Source organism: Ursus maritimus, unplaced genomic scaffold (assembly GCF_017311325.1).
Source record: "Ursus maritimus isolate PB19 unplaced genomic scaffold, ASM1731132v1 scaffold_11, whole genome shotgun sequence".
In the NCBI taxonomy this organism is placed as follows: Eukaryota; Metazoa; Chordata; class Mammalia; order Carnivora; family Ursidae; genus Ursus; species Ursus maritimus.
Window position 1 is genome coordinate 70,559,883 of NW_024423453.1, and position 22,989 is coordinate 70,582,871.

Genomic DNA, 22,989 nt, shown 5'->3' on the forward strand with positions numbered 1-22,989 from the left:
TGAAATCAATCAAGCAGAAACCAGAAGTACAGTAGAGCAGATCAACAGGACTAGAAGCTGGTTCTTTGAGAGAATCAATAAAATTGACAGACCACTGGCAAGACTTATCCAAAAGAAAAGAGAAAGGACCCAGATTATTAAAATTATGAATGAAAAAGGAGAGGTCACGACGAACACCATTGAAATTGGAAGGATTATTAGAAATTTTTATCAACAGCTATATGCCAATAAACTAAGCAATCTGGAAGAGATGGAATCCTTCCTGGAAACCTATAAACTACCAAGATTGAAACCGGAAGAAATTGATTCCTTAAACAGGCCAATTAATTATGAAGAAATTGAGTCAGTGATAAACAACCTTCCAAATAACAAAACTCCAGGCCCGGACGGTTTTCCTGGGGAATTCTACCAAACATTCAAAGAAGAAATAATACCTATTCTCCTAAAGCTATTTCAAAAAATAGAAACAGAAGGAAAGCTACCAAACTCATTCTATGAGGCCAATATTACCTTGATCCCCAAACCAGGCAAAGACCCCCTCAAAAAGGAGAATTACAGACCGATTTCCCTAATGAATATGGACGCCAAAATCCTCAACAAGATACTTGCTAATAGAATCCAACAGTACATTAAAAGGATTATCCATCACGATCAAGTGGGATTCATACCTGGGATGCAAGCGTGGTTCAATATTCGCAAATCAATCAGCGTGATACATCATATCAACAAGAAAAGACTCAGGAACCATATGATCCTCTCAATCGATGCCGAAAAAGCATTTGACAAAATACAGCATCCTTTCCTGATTAAAACCCTTCAGAGTGTAGGAATAGAAGGTACATTTCTCAATCTCATAAAAGCCATCTATGAAAAGCCTACTGCAAATATTATTCTCAATGGGGAAAAGCTGGAAGCCTTTCCCTTAAGATCAGGAACTCGACAAGGATGCCCACTCTCGCCACTATTATTCAACATAGTACTAGAAGTCCTTGCAACAGCAATCAGACGACAAAAAGGGATCAAAGGTATTCAAATTGGCAAAGAAGAAGTCAAAATGTCTCTCTTTGCAGATGACATGATACTCTATATGGAAAACCCAAAAGAAGCCACTCCCAAACTATTAGAAGTTATAGAGCAATTCAGTAACGTGGCGGGATACAAAATCAATGCTCAGAAATCAGTTGCATTTCTATACACGAATAACGAGACCGAAGAAAGAGAAATTAGGGAATCCATCCCATTTACAATAGCACCAAAAACCATACGTTACCTTGGAATTAACTTAACCAGAGACGTAAAGGACCTATATTCTAGAAACTATAAATCACTCTTGAAAGACATTGAGGAAGACATAAAAAGATGGAAAGATATTCCATGCTCATGGATTGGAAGAATTAACATAGTTAAAATGTCCATGCTACCCAGAGCAATCTACACTTTCAATGCTATCCCGATCAAAATACCGAGGACATTTTTCAAAGAACTGGAACAAATAGTCCTTAAATTTGTATGGAAACAGAAAAGGCCCCGAATCTCCAAGGAACTGTTGAAAAGGAAAAACAAAGCTGGGGGCATCACAATGCCGGATTTCGAGCTGTACTACAAAGCTGTGATCACAAAGACAGCATGGTACTGGCACAAAAACAGACACATAGACCAATGGAACAGAATAGAGAGCCCAGAAATGGACCCTCGGCTCTTTGGGCAACTAATATTTGATAAAGCAGGAAAAAACATCCGGTGGGAAAAAGACAGTCTCTTCAATAAATGGTGCTGGGAAAATTGGACAGCTACATGCAAAAGAATGAAACTTGACCACTCTCTCACACCATACACAAAAATAAACTCCAAATGGATGAAAGACCTCGATGTGAGACAGGAATCCATCAAAATTCTAGAGGAGAACATAGGCAGCAACCTCTACGACATCGGCCAAAGCAACCTTTTTCATGACACATCCCCAAAGGCAAGAGAAACAAAAGATAAAATGAATTTATGGGACTTCATCAAGATTAAAAGTTTCTGCACAGCCAAGGAAACAGTCAGAAAAACTAAGAGGCAGCCCACGGAATGGGAGAATATATTTGCAAATGACACTACAGATAAAGGACTGGTATCCAAGATCTACAAAGAACTTCTCAAACTCAATACACGAGAAACAAATAAACAAATCAAAAAATGGGCAGAAGATATGAACAGACACTTTTCCAATGAAGACATACAAATGGCTAACAGACACATGAAAAAATGTTCAAAATCATTAGCCATCAAGGAAATTCAAATCAAAACCACACTGAGATACCACCTTACGCCAGTTAGAATGGCAAAAATAGACAAGGCAAGAAACAACAATTGTTGGAGAGGATGTGGAGAAAGGGGATCCCTCCTACATTGTTGGTGGGAATGCAAGTTGGTACAGCCACTCTGGAAAACAGTGTGGAGGTCCCTTAAAAAGTTAAAAATTGAGCTACCCTATGATCCAGCCATTGCACTACTGGGTATTTACCCCAAAGATACAGACGTAGTGAAGAGAAGGGCCATATGCACCCCAATGTTCATAGCAGCAATGTCCACAATAGCTAAATCGTGGAAGGAGCCGAGATGCCCTTCAACAGATGACTGGATTAAGAAGTTGTGGTCCATATATACAATGGAATATTACTCAGCTATCAGAAAGAACGAGTTCTCAACATTTGCTACAACATGGACGGCACTGGAGGAGATAATGCTAAGTGAAATAAGTCAAGCAGAGAAAGACAACTATCATATGATTTCTCTCATCTATGGAACATAAGAACTAGGATGATCGGTAGGGGAAGAAAGGGATAAAGAAAGGGGGGGTAATCAGAAGGGGGAATGAAACATGAGAGACTATGGACTATGAGAAACAAACTGAGGACTTCAGAGGGGAGGGGGGTGGGGGAATGGGATAGACCGGTGATGGGTAGTAAGGAGGGCACGTATTGCATGGTGCACTGGGTGTTATACACAACTAATGAATCATCGAGCCTTACATCGGAAACCGGGGATATACTGTATGGTGACTAACATAATATAATAAAAAATCATTAAAAAAAAAAAAAAAAAGAGTTGGACACTTAACTGAGCCACCCAGGCACCCTGAAAGCATGAATCTTAAAAAGAAAACAAACAAAAAATAGAAAGCATGAATCTTATCCATTATTTTATCCTCAGAGCCTGCCATAAAGTTGGCAATCAGGAAACATTTGTCAATGAATGAGGAAAAAATACACAACAGAAAATATTCTGAATATAGTGTGTGTGTAAAAAAATCATTACGGATTTTTTCAATGTGTGCTTTACTAAATATACTGATGCACTGAAACTATCTGTAAATGTGTAAGTTAACAATCTGAAGATGATATGGCACAATATTATCTTTTTAACAAATTGTTTCACTAAATATAATGACAAATTAAAAATTCCATAAGTTTTGTATTCTCTTCAGCCTCTAAAACATCTTCATGCTAACAAATACACAAAGAAGTAAACATTCAATGTGTCTTTCAAACATCCAGTCTTTTGACTGTCTATTGAAATATGATGTAAATAGGAATTAGGAAGCTTTTCTTTCTTAGGCTATGTTTGCTTCCCTCTTTATTTATTGAACTATAGTTGATATATAATATTAGTTTCTGGTGTACAACGTAGTGATTCAACAACCCTATACAATATGCAATGCTCACCACAATAAGTATAGTTATCACCTGTCACCCTACAAAGTTATTACAGTATTATTGACTATATTTTCTGTGATGTATATTTCATCCCTGTGACTTATTTATAACTGGAATTCTGTACCTCTTAATCCCCTCTACCTACTTTCCCCAAGTCCCTACATCCCGCCCCCTCTGGCAACCACCGGTTTGTTCTCTGTGTTTACAAGTCCACTTATGTTTCGTTTGTTCATTTGTTTTGTTCTGTAGATTCCACATATGAGTAAAATCATACCATATTTCTCTTTGCCTTATTTCACTTAGCATAATATCCTCTAGGTCCATCCATGTTGTTGTAAATGGCCACATTTCATTCTCTTTTATGTCAGAGTAATACTCTATGTATACAGACCACATCTTCTTTAACTATTCATCTACTGATGGACACTTAGGTTACTTGGAACACAGAAACATTTCAATGATACAGAATGCAGGTTATCACCTCCACCCGTCCCAGGTACCTACTTAGAGACCCTGGAAATTTACTGAGCCGCAGGGAAACATGATTATTTTCTTAGCTTCTACCACTAATTTTTGTCCTCATAGATGACACTAAATTAATCTGAGGCACTGGCAGGTAACCCTGAATTTTTCTGATTCATGACTTTAGACCACCCATCTAACTGAAGAGGACAATCTATTTCCCTTGTATATTTTTCTGGCAGCTTTAGAACAACTGCTGCTGCTTTGAATAAGCACAAGGTAGGATAGCTGACTTGAATCTAGGCGTGATGCTGCACAAACAATAACCCTTTAACCACCAGAAACACACTAAGTACAGTGAGACTATCACACTATGAGGAAGAAGCAGAACTAAAGACTACAAGAACAGCAAGCAGACTCAATTTCTCATCTCATGCTTATTCTGGGCACATTATACATGTAATTACCTGCACTATTCAAAAGTTACTTCTCTTTTATTTGCCAAGCACATATAGCTGAATCAATGGACATTAAATATGAACGTGCTTTGGTTCCACTGTTCTCAAGTCTCTGCAATAGGTTCTAAAATAGTTTTATCTTTTATACACAATAGCTTATACTTTAATTCTTTTTTTTAAGAGTCTATTTATTTATTTATTTATTTGAGAGAGAGAGAGAGAGAAAGAGAGAGAGAGAGCAGGGGGAAGAGCAAAGGGAGAAGGAGAGAGAGAATCCCAAGCGGCTCCATACCCAGTACGGAGCATGACATGGGGCTCGACCTCACAACCCTGAGATCATGACCCAAGCCGATATCAAGAGCTGGACATTTAACCAATGGAGCCACCCAGGTGCCCGTACTTTGTTTTAATTCTTTTTTTTTTTTTTTAAGATTTTACTTATTTATTTTGATAGAGAGAAAGGCAGCGAGAGAGGGAACACAAGCAGGGGGAGTGGGAGAGGGAGAAGCAGGCCTCCCGCTGAGCAGGGAGCCTGATGCGGGGCTCGATCCCAGAACACTGGGATCATGACCCTAGCCGAAGGCGGATGCCCAACAACTGAGCCACCCAGGCGCCCCTGTTTTAATTCTCATCATTTTTTCTCATCATTCAATTTTCAAAATATATTTAAGTAAACTGTGAGTTTCCATTAACTTCATTAACTTTAATCATTTTTCCTTTCATGAACATTTATTAACTGCTTACTCTGTGCAATAATATAAAACATTATTCCTACAGTAAGCTAAGTGCTTGCTTATTTAGCATTGGAAGTTAATCTAAAAGTAAATCGTAGCCCAGCAGCTTATGGTTTTATAATTAAGATCTTCTAATTCAAATCCTATTTAGGGTGAATAGCAATTTATGTCATTTATACACAGCTTATACACTAAGTTCAAGAGGAAAGGTTCTTAAGCATTTAACTTATTTGCAAAGCTGGGTTAATACAGCTTTCTATATGTCTACTACATATAGAAGCTACAAGAAGGAACAGATCCTTCTTATATAAACGAAAACATTTCTCTAATACTTAAATGCTGAAAGTAACAAAGTTTACAAATTCTGCCAATGTTCTCATTTTAATTTCTTCTACTGAAGAACGGAAAGCAAATTTCTAAAAAAAAAAAGACAATATGATCGTTCCAATGTATCCAGTTTAATTTTTACCTCTATACTGAAATAGCCTCTGTCCACATAGTCACCCAGAAAGAGGTAGCGTGTGTTACTAGGTGATCCTCCAACTTCAAACAACTTCATCAGGTCAAAAAACTGTCCATGAATGTCACCACACACTAGGGAAAAAAGGACACAAGATGAAGTGAAAAATTATGTCTTACAAGAGAAAGGGCAGTACACCAACAAGATCACAGTTTAACTTTTAACTTAAATCACATTAGCTTTTGACTGGAATGTTCTATAATTGTGGTCAATCTATCAATACTGAATAGCCCTCCTGGAAATATTAGGTAATTTAAGTTGCATTTCTTCAATGAACAACAAACATACTGAACAATCCCTAAGACTATCTCATGATTCCTAGAAAAATTATCACATATCTTAGTTGGTTATTTGTAATCATTTTTCAAATTAGCTCAAATGTAAGTGCCACCGTGCAATTACTTCACATACCTGTGATTGGAGCATCTACTTCTATCATGGTCTTCTCTTGTCTCAGGATGGCAGCCCCATCATTGATTATCTTTAAGGCTACTTCCTCTTCCAGTCGCCCTTCTTTCACCAAATGGTTTTTCAAAACATCAATTTTAGGTTTCCCATTCTCAAACACTTCCTTCAAAGTAAGCCGTTGGGTTGGAGGAAAGGGAACAGCTAAAAAGAGAGAAAAAGTAATTTAAAATACTTAAACATATAGAGAACCGTGAACCCATTTCTTTCATGTAACAAATTAAACCTAATACATCACTATGATTTCACATCTGCAGCACCAGAACTATGTGGGGAAAGAAATCTAAGATACTATATGTTATAGATGATAGATTCTAATTTTTAAAAAGGCCACAGTTAAAGTTATTTAAAAGATGTATATGTGTGTCTGTATCTATGAATTATAATGTTTTACATATAAACATGAAAGACTTAAAGCTGATTCAGAAAATAAACTAAAAGACCAGGGACTAGATGATATGAGTATCTTTTATCTATAGAAAAGGTGTTAAAAATGAAACTGTAGTTAAAATGAAGGGAAAGAAATCACAACACTAAAGGGCATTTATTTTTCCATGGAGCTGACATAATGGAACCATGTTTTAGAAGTCTGACTTCAGCTCCTGATCATGGGAATCATAGTTGTATACTTTATTATTAAAAGGTAGTTGCTTAAAACACTACTGATAACAAGCACATTACGAACTGAATGAAGCTGTTCCTGAGAATTACTTGCTACAGCATGAACTTGAAGAGAACAGATAAGGAAGGTCTAGTTGTGTTTTCTAATCTGGAAATGCTAAAAACTAACTTCAGTTTATGCTTGATATAAAGTTCATGTAATATGGTGAACTAGCAACTTTAACAGAAAAAAATTTCTGACCTTTTAAAATGGGTCATCATCTCATTTACTTACTTTATAATGTACTCAATTTTAGATTATCTATGCTCTAACATCCACAAGCCTATAAATTATACATTTAAAAGAAGGGTTCATTTTAATTTGTGATTTATGCCAGGTGGTTCTACTTCTAGCTTTATGGAAGTGTTATTAAGTACCAAGGTGAGGGGCTCCTGGCTGGCTGGCTCAGAGAAGTGAGTGACTCTTGATCTTGGGGCTGTGAGTTCAAGCCCCATGTTGAGATTATTTAAATAAATAAATAAACTTTAAAAAAGGGGGGAGCACCTGGGTAGCTCAGTTGGTTAAGCATCTAACTCTTGATTTCGGCTCAGGTCATGAACTAGGGTTTTGAGATCTTGTCCCATGTTGGGCTCTGAGCTGGGTGTGGAGCCTGCTTGGGGTTCTCACTCTCCCTCTGCCCCTCCTACCCCCCCAGCTTGCACACACATGTGTGCACCCTCACTCTTACTCTCTCTCAAAGAAAAGAAAAGAAAAGAAAAGAAAAGAAAAGAAAAGAAAAGAAAAGAAAAGAAAAAGAAAAAAGAACCAAGCTGAAATCTATAGGCACTATAAAAATTTTATACTTAAAAATCCTGTAAGTTCACCATGCTCTTAGCTACATCTTGACTCATTTGGGCTGTTCAAAGCTTACTGAAAAAATTATAGTACCTATTCAACCAGCAAATATTATCTTGAAATAGGGAACCATATATATCCCAGTTCATGTAGGACAGTCCCAGATTTCCACTGCTCTCCTAGCATAACTGTTAATAGAGCCCCTTTTCACTCTCAAAAGTATTCCAATTTGAAGGATAAATTAATTTGTGTTATTCGGATGGGATACATTATTTTAGTAAAATAATCTACTTCTAAAATAAAACAAAATAAGATATGATGATGAATCTTTATTCATCTGGTGAGTCTCTAAAACAGAGTGATTGTAACGTAACGTAATGCTAAGATGGTTGGTGTTTAACAACAATAAAAATCCTTTATAGTTTAGAGATTCTTACTGAAATATTTTCAGATGAAATTATATACTATTTGGGATATGCTTCAAAATAATGGGAGGTAGGGAATAAGCAGCAGTACAGAAGAAAAAAAGACCGGTAGTGAGTTACTAACTTGAAGCTGAGTGATCTTCCCTTGAACATCTCTCTACTGTTATAATGTTCTCTCTACTGTTGTAATATGTTTGAAATACTTATTTTTTTCAAAAGTGGAAAAACTGGAGCGCCTGGGTGGCTCAGGCGGTTAAGCGTCTGCCTTGGGCTCAGGTCATGATCCCTGGGTCCCAGGATCAAGCCCCACATCGGGCTCCCTGCTCATCAGGGAGCCTGCTTCTCCCTCTCCTCCCAGCTCAGTGCTCTCTCTCACTATCTCTTTCTCTCCCTCAAATAAATAAAAAGTGGAAAAATTACTCAAACTGAACAGTATAAGTATTAGAAAAATTTTCTTTAGAGAAATTTATTTTTTTTATTTTTTTATTTTTTTAAAGATTTTATTTATTTATGTGACAGAGAGACAGCCAGCGAGAGAGGGAACACAGCAGGGGAGTGGGAGAGGAAGAAGCAGGCTCCCAGCGGAGGAGCCTGATGTGGGACTCGATCCCGGAACGCCGGGATCACGCCCTGAGTTGAAGGCAGACGCTTTAACGACTGCGCTACCCAGGCGCCCCTAGAGAAATTTAAATAAGGTTCAATCAAGAGCTACTTGTATGTGACTTCAGAGAACCCCAAGTCCTCTGAAATCTTGATCCAGAAAAATAAAGAAATGGAAGGTTCCACATTTAATCATTCCCCTTTTCATACTTAATTTACCTCTTTTTGGTTTTCAAACTCTTACTCTCAATTTCTGGCTAGTTAATCTGCCCTTCCCCATTTTGAAATGAACCCCATAGGAAGCCTGCTTGTTTTTAATCCCCACTTTGTAAATAAAAGAAATTGGCCAACAAACTAAAAACAAAATGAAATAATATAAAATCAAATATGTTGGAATTGACAAAAAAGGTATTATAATAGAGGTAGTACCAGAGACAAGAGATCCACAGATATTATTTGACTTCTAGTAGCAGTATTATTACTACTAATAAAAATAATTTTCCTGCAATACTCAGTTGTAATCAGGTAACAGCTTACAAAGCAGGAAAACCATTTTTTCTATATATCATATATGTTATGTAAGAAGAGGTGACAACAACCTAAGGAACTCTTGAGAAAGAAATTTAGAACGTTATTTTTTCTTTCTCTCAAATTCTTCAGTTGTAATTTACTTAAAACAAGTAAACAAATCACTTAGTTAAATGAAAACAAAAGCAAGGTTGAAATGGATCAAGGGGATTATGCCCAGCTAAGAGAAATGGGACACAGCTGAGCCAGGAACACTAAGAGGAATTAAGACTGTCTTGAGACAACATATGTAACAGAAAGTTCCAGAAGAGTCCTAAGTTTTTAGCTAAGGGCAAATAAAATCAATTTCCTTCAACTCAGAAGAAAAGAATCTTCAACTTTAAAGGAGAAGATCCTACCTCCCCTCAAGTTACTCCTAGCTATGTTTAGAAGCTCTGAATTCCATCTTCCTTTATTAGAAAGTTGTATATACACTATAGTTGAGGTTGATTCATAAAGAGTGGGAACAGCCACCCTCCTGAGAAGACTAAAGGAAATCTAGCTAAGTTTAGTCATGAAAGGAAATAGAAGGAACTTTTCAAGTAAACTTTAAACTTCTTTTTTTAAAAAATATGCCCCAGGTACAGCAACCATATGTCCGAGTATGCCAATTAGGATATTCTCAGATTACTTATCTTGTCCTAATGTGATTTAATAGCATCCTCTTTTACCCTCAAGTATCCTGATTTAAATCACCTACGCAGGAACAATATTCACCAGAATCAGCTGGGGTGTTTGTTTAGAATGTAGATTCTTGGGCCTCAGACTGGTAGAATCAAAACTTTTGGAGATCCTCCATGGGCATTTGCATTGTTAACAGGTGTCCCAGGCAACTGGCTTGGGTTTTATTTTATTATATGTACATTAGACATAAGAATTTTATGGGATCCTGCTTCTCCCCCTGCTCGTGATCTCTCTCTCTCAAATAAATCAACAGAATCTTTAAAAAATTAAAAATTAAATTTATTTTAATTTAAAATTTAGCTTCTCAGTTACACTAGCCACATTTCAATGCTCAATAACCTCATGTGCCTAGTGATTATCACATCGGACAGCATAAATATGGAAGATTTCCACCAGTTCAGAAGGTTATATTCAATAGCACTGCTCTAAAGTGTCTACTTGAAAAACAAACAGCATTAAATTTAACTAATATAATGAGTCAAAGACAAAAAAACAGAAATAGGGGTTGGCTCAGACAGTACAGCATGTGACTCTTGATCCTGGGGTCGTGTGAATCCCACATTGTGTGAAGAGATTACATAAATGTATGAATGAATGAATGAATGAATGAATGAATGAATGACACTGTTCAAATAAGAAAATAAAGTGTAAGAGCAGTTAAAACTAATCAAAAACTAACCTAGGGACGCCTGGGTGGCTCAGTTGGTTAAGTATCTGCCTTCAACTCTGGTCATGATCCCAGGGTCCTGAGATTGAGTCCCACCCACATCGGGCTCTTTGCTCAGTGGGGAGCCTGTTTCTCCCTCTGTCTGTCACTGCCCCCTGCTTGTGCTCTCTCTCACTCTCTTTCTTTGACAAATACATAAATAAAATCTTTAAAAAAAAAAATAATCAAACTAAAGAATGATCCAAGAGTAAGGGAATATTTGAGCTGAATATAGAGAAAAAGTTAGCATTTTTATAATTAGTGTTCTGGGCAATCTACAAGTTCTTTCTTTTAGTCCTCCAAAATCAAAATCACAGAAAGATTTTAAGAAATTTCAAAACAGTTTTAGAAGTCAGAAAATTGGGTGCTCGCTTCAGCAGCACAGATACTAAAATTGGAACGACAAAGAGAAGATTAACCTGGCCCCTGATCAAGGATGACATGCAAATTCGTGTAGTGTTCCATATTTTTCGGATTTAGTGAAAAGAAGGGGCACATGCACCCCACTGTGCATAGCAGCAATGTCCACAATAGCCAAACTGTGGAAGGAGCCGAGAAGCCCTTCAACAGATGATGGATAAAGAAGAGGTGGTTAACATATACAATGGAATATTACTCAGCCATCAGAAAGGATGAATACCTACCGTTTGCATCAACATGGATGGAACTGGAGGGGATTATGCTAAGTGAAATAAGTCAAGCAGAGAAAGACAATTATATGGTTTCACTCATATGTGGAATATAAGCAATAGCACGGAGGACGATAGAGGAAGGGAGGGAAAACTGAATGGGAAGAAATCAGAGAGAAAGACAAACCATGAGAGACTCGGGACTCTAGGAAACAAATTGAGGGTTACAGAAGGGGGGGGGAGTGGGGATGGGGTAACCAAGTGATGGGTATTAAGGAGGACACATGTTGTGATGAGCACTGGGTGTTATAAGCAACTAATGAATCATGGAACACTACGTAAAAAACTAATGATGTTGGCTAACTGAACATAACAAAAAGAAAAAGAAAACTGGGGAGTGGGATGCCCTACATTAATTTTCGTTAATATCACATATTAAACTAAAAGCAGATAGTTACATGCTAAGCCTTAGGCTAGAAACAGCAAAATGTGTTACTAGATAGGCTTTCCAACTTTGACCTATTATGAATAAAGTTGCTATGGGTGCACCTGGCTGGCTCAGTCAGTGAGCCTGTGACTCTTGATCTTGGGATTGTGAGTTCAAGCCCCATGCTGAGTGTAGGGATTACTTAAAAAAATAAAATAAAATGAATAAAAGTTGCTATGAACATTCTTCTACCTGTCTTACAGTGGACATAAGCACTCCTCTCTCTTGTGTGTATATCTGGGGGTGGGACCACAAGGATAGGGGATAGACATAAGTTTTGTCAAACAGTTTACCAAAGGGCTATACTATTTTATTCATACTAGTGATGTGTGAGGGTTCTAGTTTCTCCATACCCTTGCCAACATCTGGTATTGGTAAGCTTTTAAATTTTATTCCATAATAGTGTCTACAGGTATCCCTTTGTGGTTCTAATTTACATATCTGTGATGAATAGTGATGTTGAGCACTTTTCCATCTGTTTATTGGCCATTTAGCTACTATCTTCTTTTGGGACATGTCTAATCAATCTTTTTAGTCATTTAAAAATTTACTTAATGTATTATTTCCATTAACTAACAAAAGTTCTTACATATTCTGGGCACGTGTCCTTAATCAGATACATACTTTTTTCGTAATCATCTTTACTTACATTAGCATACAATTTGATTAGTTCTGACAACCATTACAACAGAATTGACTATGTAGAAATTCTTCAAACATTTTTTTTGAAAATATAGAAACTTAATTTCTTTGGGGAAATAATGTATGTATCATAAATTTAACTACTTTTTTACTGACAGGCTATTTCAAAAAAAACTATATACAATTTTAAATTATATTGTATTGAAAATTCTTGTATATAAGTCCTTGCCCAAATCTGATTGTTTCCCTACAACAGATGTCTAAAGTGTGCATGTAATTATTTACTGTTGTTAACAAATTACCCTAAAACTTGGTAGCTTTCTTTTTTCTTTTTTTTTTTCCCTTCTCTTTTTAGAGAGAGGCGGAGGGGCAGAAGGAGAAAGAGAATCTTAAGCAGGCTGATGCAGGGCTTGATTTCACAACCCTGAGATCATGACTGAGCCAAAATCAGGAGTCGGACACTTAACCAATTGAGCCACCCAGGCACCCCAAAACTTAGTGGCTTTAAAACAACAATAATTATTGTTACCTCTCGTCATGAATTCAGACAATGGAAACAGTGGGGCTGACTTGTTTCTCCTCCATGATGTCTGGAGTTCCACTGGATACTTGACCGCCAAGTGCTGGAATCATCTGAAAGCTCACTCACTCCCTCCCTCATCCAGTGGTTTAACACTGACTATTGGCTGAGTCTTTTTTTTTTTTTTAAGATTTTATTTATTTATTTGATAGAGAGAGAGGCAGAGAGAGAGGGAACACAAGCAGGGGGAGAGGGAGAGGGAGAAGCAGGCTTCCCACCAAGCAGGGAGCCCGATGCGGGGCTCGATCCCAGAACGCTAGGATCATGACCTGAGCCAAAGGCAGACGCTTAACGACTGAGTCACCCAGGCGCCCCTACTGGCTGAGTCTTAGCTCAGGTTTTGGATGAGAATATCTACATATGGCCTGCTCATGTGACTGAGTTCCAAGAACATGGATCCCACGCTAAAGAAAAAGCTAGGAGGAACCTGTATCTTTTTTATATTCTAGCCTCAGAAGTCACATCATATCACTTCCACCACACTCAACTGGTTGGAACAGTCACATGCCTGCCCAAATTCAAGGGGAGAGGAAATGGATTCCACCTGGTGATGAAGAGTGGCAAAATTCTGTGAGTATGTAAGACTAGAAATATTGCTGTGGCCATTTCTTGAAAAAGAGAATCTGTCATATTCTATTTCAAAGGAAAAAAAAAGTCACCAATGCCTCTAACCATACCTTTAAATCAGAGCTCTTTTTAAATTGTCCATCCTATATTTCCCAAATGAGAATATTTATTCACGTATTATAGGGAAAACACTAAAGTAGATACATTCCCAAATGTTTCAAAAATAATTAGAAGTTGCATAAACTAAATATTTTCTGATTTGCTAGTTGTTAAAAAAAATCAACATTTTTTCTTCAAAATAAGCAGAAGGGATAAAAATACAAAAATAAACTATTGATAAAAAGCAAATATTTTAAAAATACTTGGTTCAAAATAAAATGTCAAATTCCCAGTTTAAAATGAAGACATCATGGTACTAAAGATTTTCAAATCAAGCTTTATTCACTTTGAACCCTAGACTCCGAAGTCCAGGCTGATTTCAAGATTATGCAACTCTGAGCTCAAACTTTGCCTTGTGCGTACATCTTCTGTTTCAGTTCCTTTCCAAACCCAGGAAAGGAGTTTCTGGAATGATTTTTTTTTTTCACCCCACTGTTAACAGATATGGTTGATAACCACATCCAAATTACATTTTGGACACTCTGCAAGGAAAATAACGTAACAAAATACCTGTCTTTACCTCTCCTCTCTCCTCAAAAGTAAAAGTATAGTAAGTAATAAACTATTTTCATTGCCAGGCAACTCAAATAATGATTTTCTGTACTCTTTAAAAATTCACATAGCAAGGGGTGCCTGGTGGCTTAGTCAGTTAAGCATCTGCCTTCAGCTCAGGTCATGATCTCATGGGTCGGGGATGGAGCTCCATGTCAGGCTCCCTGCCTAGCAGGAAGTTGACTTCTCCTTCTCCCTTCGCCCCTCCCCACCGTTCATGCTCTCTCTTTCATAAATAAATAAATAAATAAATAAATAAATAAATAAATAAATAAATAAATAAAATCTTTTTTAAAAAAGATTCACATAGCAAGAGGGGTGCCTGGGTGGCTCAGTCAGTTAAATGGCCAACTCTTGACTTCCGCTCAGCTCATGATCTCAGGGTTGTGGGACTGAGCCCTGGGTCAGGCTCCAGGCTCAGCTCAGAGTCCACTTGTCCCTCTTCCTCTGCTCCTCCCCCTGCTTGCATGCTCCCTCTCTCCCTCTCTCTCAAATAAATAAATCAACAAAATCTTTTTAAAAATTTACATAGCAAAAGAGCCCAGTCTATCAGTATTTCTGCAGAACAACACTGCACTGAGGTCTGATATCAGTCTGTACCTTCAGCTGAAACATTCTGGCATGACAGTCAGTATAAGAAACCTGGAGAAGATGTAAGAGGAGGCACAGAGTGCTCTGTTTTATTAAGTCTAGAATGTTCTTTTTAAGACCTCTTTTTTGAGGGGGGAGGGTGACTGGGTGGCTCAGTCAGTTAAGTGTCTAACTCTGGTTTTCGGCTCAGGTCATGATCTTGGTCATGAGATCCAGCTGCATTGGGGCTCCACCCTCAGGAGCCTGCTTAAGATTCTCTCCCTCTCCCTCCCCCATGCCCCTCCTCCTGCTTGCACATACATGCTCTCTCCCTCTAAAAGATAAATGACTTATTTGAAAAAAAAAAAAAAGACGTCTTTTTGGGGTTCCTGGCTGACTCAGTCAGAAGAGCATGCGACTTGATCTCAGGATCAAGTTCAAGACCATATTGGGTGTAGAGATTACTTAATAAAACTTTTTAAAAAAAGAAAAAAGAAAAAGACCTCTTTTCAAAGCATTTTCTTCTCTCGAGCTGCTCTCCTGTATATGGATGCCAGAGCCAGGGCATCCTGTCCCAAGCGATAAGATGGAAGAGCCAGTGCAAATGTTGATACCCTTGGCCCACTGATGATAACAGTGAAAACTCAGCTGTCAGGGACCCTTAGGGAGTGAGTCAATTTGGACTTTTTTGGGTTTTCGGGTTTTTTAAACTATTCATTAAATTTGATTATGAATCTATATCAATACATATACACAACAAATATATACACATACATACATATGCACAATTTTGAAAATAAAAGAAACATTTATGAATCTAAAACTCATATAAAGTCATTTTTTTTTTTTAAGATTTATTTTATTTTAGAAAGAGAGAGTGTGTGTGCATGCCGGGGCAGGGGGCGAGGGAGAGGGAGAAAGAGAATCTCAAGCAGGCTCTCCTCTGAGCATGGGGCTCAATCCCACAATCCTGAGATCATAACCTGAGCCGAAATAAAGAGTTGGATGCCCTAAAACTGAGCCACCCAAGTGCCCCAGTGAAGTCATTTTTAAAGGTTAGGACACAAAAAACTACTTGGCAATATATAGTATGTCAAATACCTCTTACTTAAAATCTATAAGTGTTCCAGTGTTAACTCTACTTAAAAATAAATCCATACAATAGGATCTAAACTGTGACTAAAGAACACATTAAAAAAGGCACTAGGGAAATATACTTCAGTATTAGTGCTGGGTAACAAGATTCTAAATTATTTTATTCTTCTTACTTTCCTATTTTGTTAAACTTTTTCCAATGACTGTATTACTTTTATAATCAGAGAAAAACATATACTTAAGAAGTCAGTATATATAATTATTTCACATACTATATGATTATAATGATAGTCTTTAAACTGAACAATAAACACTGGAAGAAAATGATGAAAAGTGTAAGGAAGAATGTGTGGACTACAGATGGGTTTGTTTTTTTCCTATCTGCTTTGCCCTACATTCCAATTTTTCCAAGTTTTTATAGACTTTATTGAAAGAAAGGTAACAGATGCCAAGGCCAAAAAAAAAAAAAAAAAAAAAAGGCAACCCATTGGCACTAGCTTTCTCTATGGTAATCAGTTTTATAAATAAGACTTTTCTCAGATCAGCAGAGCTGTATCCCAAACTGACTCTTACCAGTAATACTGAAAAATTCAACCTCAAATTTAAGTTACACCTAAAACCACCAAGAGTTACTAAAATGACACAGAGGCTTATGCTTCAAAGCATTAAAAAGACATTATGGTAGGCAGGAGGTAGGCCCCCCAAAATTTCTGGCCCATGATATACACATATCTTCTCCCAGTTATTCCATCAAACAATAATGTAGGTACTGCTGTGAAGGAAGTCTGCAAACATAATTAAGGTCCCAAATCAGGTGACCTTTAAATAAGACTACCCAGGTGGGCCTGATCTAATCATATGAGACCTTTAAATCTGAATCTAGAGGTAACATACGTACAAGGTTTCAGAGATTTGAAGTATGAGAGAGATTTCATTTGCAAGTTCTGCATTGTTGGCTTCAAGATAGAGGGGACCATGTAGCAAGGAATGCAGGCAGCCTCTAGGAGTGACCCCTGCTTGACAGGCAGCAAAACATAGGGACTTCATTCCTACTACCACTAGGAATTGACAAAACCTCAATGAGCTTAAAAGTAAATTCTTCCCTAGGGGCTCCACATGAAAACTCAGCCTGTTGGGCACTTTGATTTCAGCCTCTGAGACCCTGAGCAGAGAAGTCCACGCCACAGAAATTTGAGCTAAAATCTGGTTGCTGTTTTTAACCACTGGGTTTATGGTAATTTGTTACACAGCAATAGAAAACTAATGCAGAATTCTTGAAGTCAAAATTCTTTTCTAAGGCCTTTCAGCAATTACAAATAACAGTTTTAAATACATAAGAAACTAACACAGGCTCTCTTAGAATTGCAACAGAAGCCACATGTAATAAATAAATAAATAAATAATAAATTTAAAAAAAAAAGCCACACGTATAACTGTGCTATGACTTACAAAGCAGATAAACTGAACCAAACCAAACCACAACATGCATCACAGACTATCTAAACTCAAACTCCTTTTTCTTTTTTTTCATTTTTCTTCTTTATTTATTTCACCCACCCTTCCTCCCTACCTCCTCTCTGGCAATCACCAGTTTACTCTCTATTTTTTTTGTTTATTCATTTGTTTTTGTTTTTTAGAGCCCACATACAAGTAAAATCATATGGTATTTGTCTTTCACTGTCTGGCTTATTTCACTTAGCATAATACCCTCTAGGCCCATCCATGTTTTCTCAAATGGTGAGATCTAATTTCTTTTTTATGGCCAAGTAATATTCCTGTGTGTGTGTGTGTGTGTGTGTGTGTGTGTGTGTGGGTGGGTGGGTGTGGGTGTGTGTGTGTGTATACACTTCTTCATCCATTCATCTATTGATGGACACTTAGGTTTAGACTGCTTACATATCCTGGCTATTGTAAATATGCTGCAATAAACATAGGGATACATATATCTTTTCAAGTTGGTGTTTTCATTTTCTTTGGGTAAACAGCCAGTAGTGCAATTACTGGATCATACGGTATTTCTATTTTTAACTTTTTGAGGAATCTCCATACTGTTTTCCATAGTGGTTGTACCAATTACATTTCCTACAACAGTGCACAAGAGTTCCCTTTTCTCCACATCCTTGCCAACATTGGTTGTTTCTTATGCTTTTTATTTGAGCCATTTGACAGGTGGAGGTGATATTTCAGTGTGGTTTTTTTATTTGCATTTCCCTGATGATCAGTGATGTTGAAGCATTTTCTCATGTGTCTGTTGGCCATCTGTATGTCTTCTTTGGAAAAATGTCTATTCAGGTCTTCTGTCCATTTTTTAATCAGATATTTTTTTGGTGTTGAGTTCAAACTCCTTTTCGCACCAGACTTCAAATCCACATGTTCCAAGATAAGGCCTCATACAAACTAATTTAATAGTAATTGCACAGACACTAGATCTGATCTTTTTTTAAGATTTTATTTATTTATTTGACAGAGAGACAGCCAGGGAGAGAGGGAACACAAGCATGGGGAGTGGGAGAGGAAGAAGGCTCCCAGCACAGCAGGGAGCCCGATGCGGGGCTCAATCCCAGGACCCTTGGATCAGGCCCTGAGCCGAAGGCAGAGGCTTAACAGCTGAGCCACCCAGGTGCCCCGACACTAGATCTGATCTTATACTAGAACTTCATGAGTTCTAGCAATTCATCTAATGTACAAATTCTAACTAATCTTTGCTCAGATTACAAACTTCCACCCTAAAATCTAACAACAGTCCCTAATCTAACAACAGTCCTCAATGAGCAGATTTTCTTAACTGTCCCCCTCTTTTGAGACGATCCCTCATTCCTCTGGTTCTCTCTGCTTGTTTCAATAAGTTAAATAAACCTGGTGGGGTTTTTTTTTCTTAACTACAAATAAATCCTTGATGATCTTTAGTTTATGGATGTCCTACTATTTAACAACTGGCATTTCCACTAAGATTCAGCTGACCTCCTTGTTTCTGGAAAGACCTATGGCTTTGTCATAGTGTACACCTAAGTGACCACTTGATTTCTACCTGCTTAAGGCCACCCTGCCTGCGACAGCGAGGTATCTGAGCTTCAGCAATTTTGTTGAGCACTTCAGGATCAAGGTGAAAGTTGGGTTCTCTGACTGTAAGTCTTATCAGATTATACTGTTCATGAGTGAAATTTGACTTCTACGTAATTAACAGCATTCCTATCATCTGCCTGCTTGTTGGGTATCTTTGTTGTTGTTGTTGTTGTTTAAATAAGTTCTACACCCAGCATGGGGCTTGAACTCACGACCATGAGCTCAAGAGTGACATGCTCTACCGACTGAGGCAGGCAGGCGCCCCTTGTTCAGTATCTTGAGTGTCATTCATCTATAAAGGAAGTCCACAGCACAGAACAGACATAGGCCTGATACGTCTATCTTCCAGCCATCTCCAAAAGCTGACAAGTTCAGAAGGTCTCATCAGACCAGCATCTTCACATAAACTTTGTATTGGGTCATGTTTTCTTTCTTTTTTTTTTTTTTTAAAGATTTTATTTATTTATTTGACAGAGATAGAGACAGCCAGTGAGAGAGGGAACACAAGCAGGGGGAGTGGGAGAAAAGAAGAAGCAGGCTCACAGCAGAGGAGCCTGATGTGGGGCTCGATCCCATAACGCGGGGATCACGCCCTGAGCCGAAGGCAGACGCTTAACCGCTGTGCCACCCAGGCGCCCCTGGGTCATGTTTTCTAAAACCTCCTAAGGACTTTCCTTAGTCCTTATAATCTTAAGATATGCTTTGCTTAGTTCTGTCTGCCTGGAACAGAGGTTCTGACAAGTCCTCAGTTGATGACAGCTGATCTTTGGTGTCACTTCCTGTCTTGTGAAGAGAGGTGGTTGCAAAAGCACCATCCTTACCATCCTTACTACAGGTCATTTAAGAGTTTTCTCACTCTAAATCCATGTCCACTCTGTGCCTCCTCTATCCACTTCTTTCATGTTTTCAGATTGTGAATATAACGCAACAAATGGAATAATTTTACCAAGAAAAAATTCTGAATTACAAATGTCCTCTTGAGGAACTATTGACATGAACAAGATTATCTGAAAGGCACCTTAGAAGAAAAGAGACGCTGCACCTGGATGGCACTTGAGTTGGTTAAGTGACTGATTCCTGATTTCAGCTCACTGAGATGGAGCCCTGAATCAGCTTCATGTTCAGCACGGAGTCTGCTTGAGATTCTCTATTCCCCACCCCCCACCCCTGCACTCTCTCTGTTTCTCTCTAAAACTAAGTAAATCTTGGGATGCCTGGGTGGCTCAGTCAGTTTAGTGTCTGCCTTCGGCTCAGGTCATGATCCCAGGGTCATGCTCAGCAGGGAGTCGGCTTCTCCCTCTCCCTCTGCCACTCCCCTACTCGTGTGCTCTCTCTCTCAAATAAATAAATAAAATCTTAAAAAGAAAAAAAGAAAAGAAACAATGAAAAGCCCTTATAATTTTTAATTCTCTGGAAGTTATGAGATTATTCAGGTGGTAGAAATTTCTAACACTTTCAGAAATCCCCTTTCACTTGGCCCTTAACTACAACATTATCTTGCAGTTATACTGATTTGAAGGAATGTAAAAGAATATGTGTGAAGACAAGGGAATGAGAAGGCATAGTATCAGATGCGCTTTTGTTTATCTAGAAATAAAGAGAATAATTTTGCCTTAAATGAGAAATGTGTGTTTCACCACAAAAAAGAAATGGTAATTTTATGGTGTTACAGGTTGTTAGCTAATCCTATGGTGGTAATCATTATATACAGGCGTAACAAATCAAAACATTGTACACCTTAAATTACATGTTATATGTCAATTATACCTCAGTAAAGCTGGAAAAAAAAAAAAAGAAATTTCTGGTTGCACCAAGATGTGAAAGAATATAGCGGAAAAAAAATTGACAGTATACTATAAGGGTATAATGTCTGAGAGAAGTACACTTTATTTGTCTGGGTTTGTAATAGCTGCAAAAAAGAATTTGAAGGGAGAAATAAAGTATGTTAAAATTTTTGACAAAATTAGTCAAATGTGAGAGGCTTATCATAAAAAATAAAATAATTGCTTAAAAATAAGGGCTTATAAATTCTTTTAATGTAAATTCTTCATGAATAATAAATGGAGTAAAACTAGGATATAATTTCCTTTCCTTTTTTTCCCCACATTATTCCCTTTTTTTAACGTTCAGTTTGCCACTGTATTGTACATCATTATTTTCTTTTTTTTTTTTTTTTTAAGATTTTATTTATTTATGTGACAGAGAGACAGCCAGCGAGAGAGGGAACACAGCAGGGGAGTGGGAGAGGAAGAAGCAGGCTCCCAGCCGAGGAGCCCCATGTGGGACTCGATCCCAGAACGCCGGGATCACGCCCTGAGCCGAAGGCAGTCACTTAATGACTGCGCTACCCAGGCGCCCCTATTTTCTGATGTAGTGTTCAATGATTCATTAGTTATGTATAACACGCAGCCCTCCTTAATAGCCACCACCAGGTTACCCCAACCCCCCACCCTAGAATTTAATTTCCTTTTTGTCAAAAAAGCAAAACTATTTGGTGCCCAGATAAGACATCCCTTAAATCATCAAAATACTCTGTGAACTCTCTGTGCATTTTGAAATACTCATAAATCTTGTGTTTTATTTATTTATTTATTTATTTATTTATTTATTTATTTATTTTTTAAAGATTTTATTTATTTATGTCACAGAGAGACAGCCAGCGAGAGAGGGAACACAAGCAGGGGGAGTGGGAGAGGAAGAAGCAGGCTCCCAGTGGAAGAGCCTGACGTGGGGATCGATCCCACAACGCCGGGATCATGCCCTGAGCAGAAGGCAGATGCTTAACGACTGAGCCACCCAGGCGCCCCTTGTTTTTTAAAAAAAAAAACAAACTTAAAAAGTTCTTTACTTTTGTGGAAAAGTTAACATTTCTAATAATCACTGTTTTTAAAGATACTGCCTGGGGGCACCTGGCTGACTCAGTCAGCGAACAATTGACTCTTTTTTTGTTTGTTTTATTCAAACAAAATAAAAACATTCTTTACTTTTTAAATCAAATCTCAAAACATGGATTTTGGGAACATAAATTCTCATTTTGTATTGAAATAAATGGCCATCATACACACTGCTTTTTGTAAGATTAAATGTTAATTCCTTTGTGCTGCACACAGACTTTAGATCTGGTCTCTGTCTCCCCATTCAACCTCTTATTCTTCAGTCATGATATTCATTCTTTCATCTTTACGTAGGTCTTTTTTTTTACCCCCCCCCCACACACCCTTCTTTGCTGTAGGCAGCTTTTTCTGTTTTCCTCAAGTATAATTATAACCCTTTTCTCCTCTGAAACACCTTCCATGAATTCATTCTTTCAAGATTCATTTGCATTCATTTTCAACATTCATTTTAACATTCATTCTTTCAGCAAATATTTCCTGAGCACACAATTGTTTCAGGCATGAACAATGGACTCTTGATCTTGGGGACGTGAGTTTGAGCAATTACTTAAGAAAATTTCAAAATACAATCTAGAGAAATTAAATAAAGATATTGCCTGTAACTATTTGTTTGGATAGTTATGACTTATATTTTGTCAAATGACAATTCCTTTTGAATTTGTTCTTCTCTAAATTCAGAATAATAAAACTATTAAGATGTTTCTCACACCTACAATATCTTTATGTTTATAAATGACCATTAGGCAACATAAAGATTTGGTCCCTCATCTTATTAAAAATGCTTTTAGGGGCACCTAGATGGCTCAGTTGGTTAAGCATCTGCCTTTGGCTCAAGTCATGTCAGACTCCCTGCTCAGTGGGGAGCCTGCTTCTCCTTCTCCCTCTGCCACTCCCCCAGCTTATGCTCTCTCTCCTCTCTCTCTCTCTCAAATAAATAAAATCTTTTAAATAAATAAAAATGTTTTTAAAGGATTAC

The 22,989-nt window shown here is 37.6% G+C and overlaps 1 protein-coding gene and 1 non-coding gene across 3 annotated transcripts in view; one reads left to right on the forward strand and one right to left on the reverse strand.

The window, feature by feature from the left end:
- The window catches only part of PPP3CC (protein phosphatase 3 catalytic subunit gamma), a 101,704-nt gene that overhangs the window by 56,628 nt on the left and 22,087 nt on the right, over positions 1-22,989 (reverse strand). For both annotated transcript variants that reach the window (XM_040626540.1, XM_040626539.1), the window contains exons 2-3: positions 6,284-6,481; positions 5,822-5,946 (exon numbers count right to left, since the gene is read on the reverse strand). In XM_040626540.1, the coding sequence (XP_040482474.1) occupies positions 5,822-5,946; positions 6,284-6,481 (323 nt within the window). The remainder of the gene's footprint in view (positions 1-5,821; positions 5,947-6,283; positions 6,482-22,989) is intronic.
- LOC121101912 lies at positions 11,140-11,246 on the forward strand. The gene has a single exon (XR_005833951.1). It is a non-coding gene; the product is annotated as a U6 spliceosomal RNA (small nuclear RNA).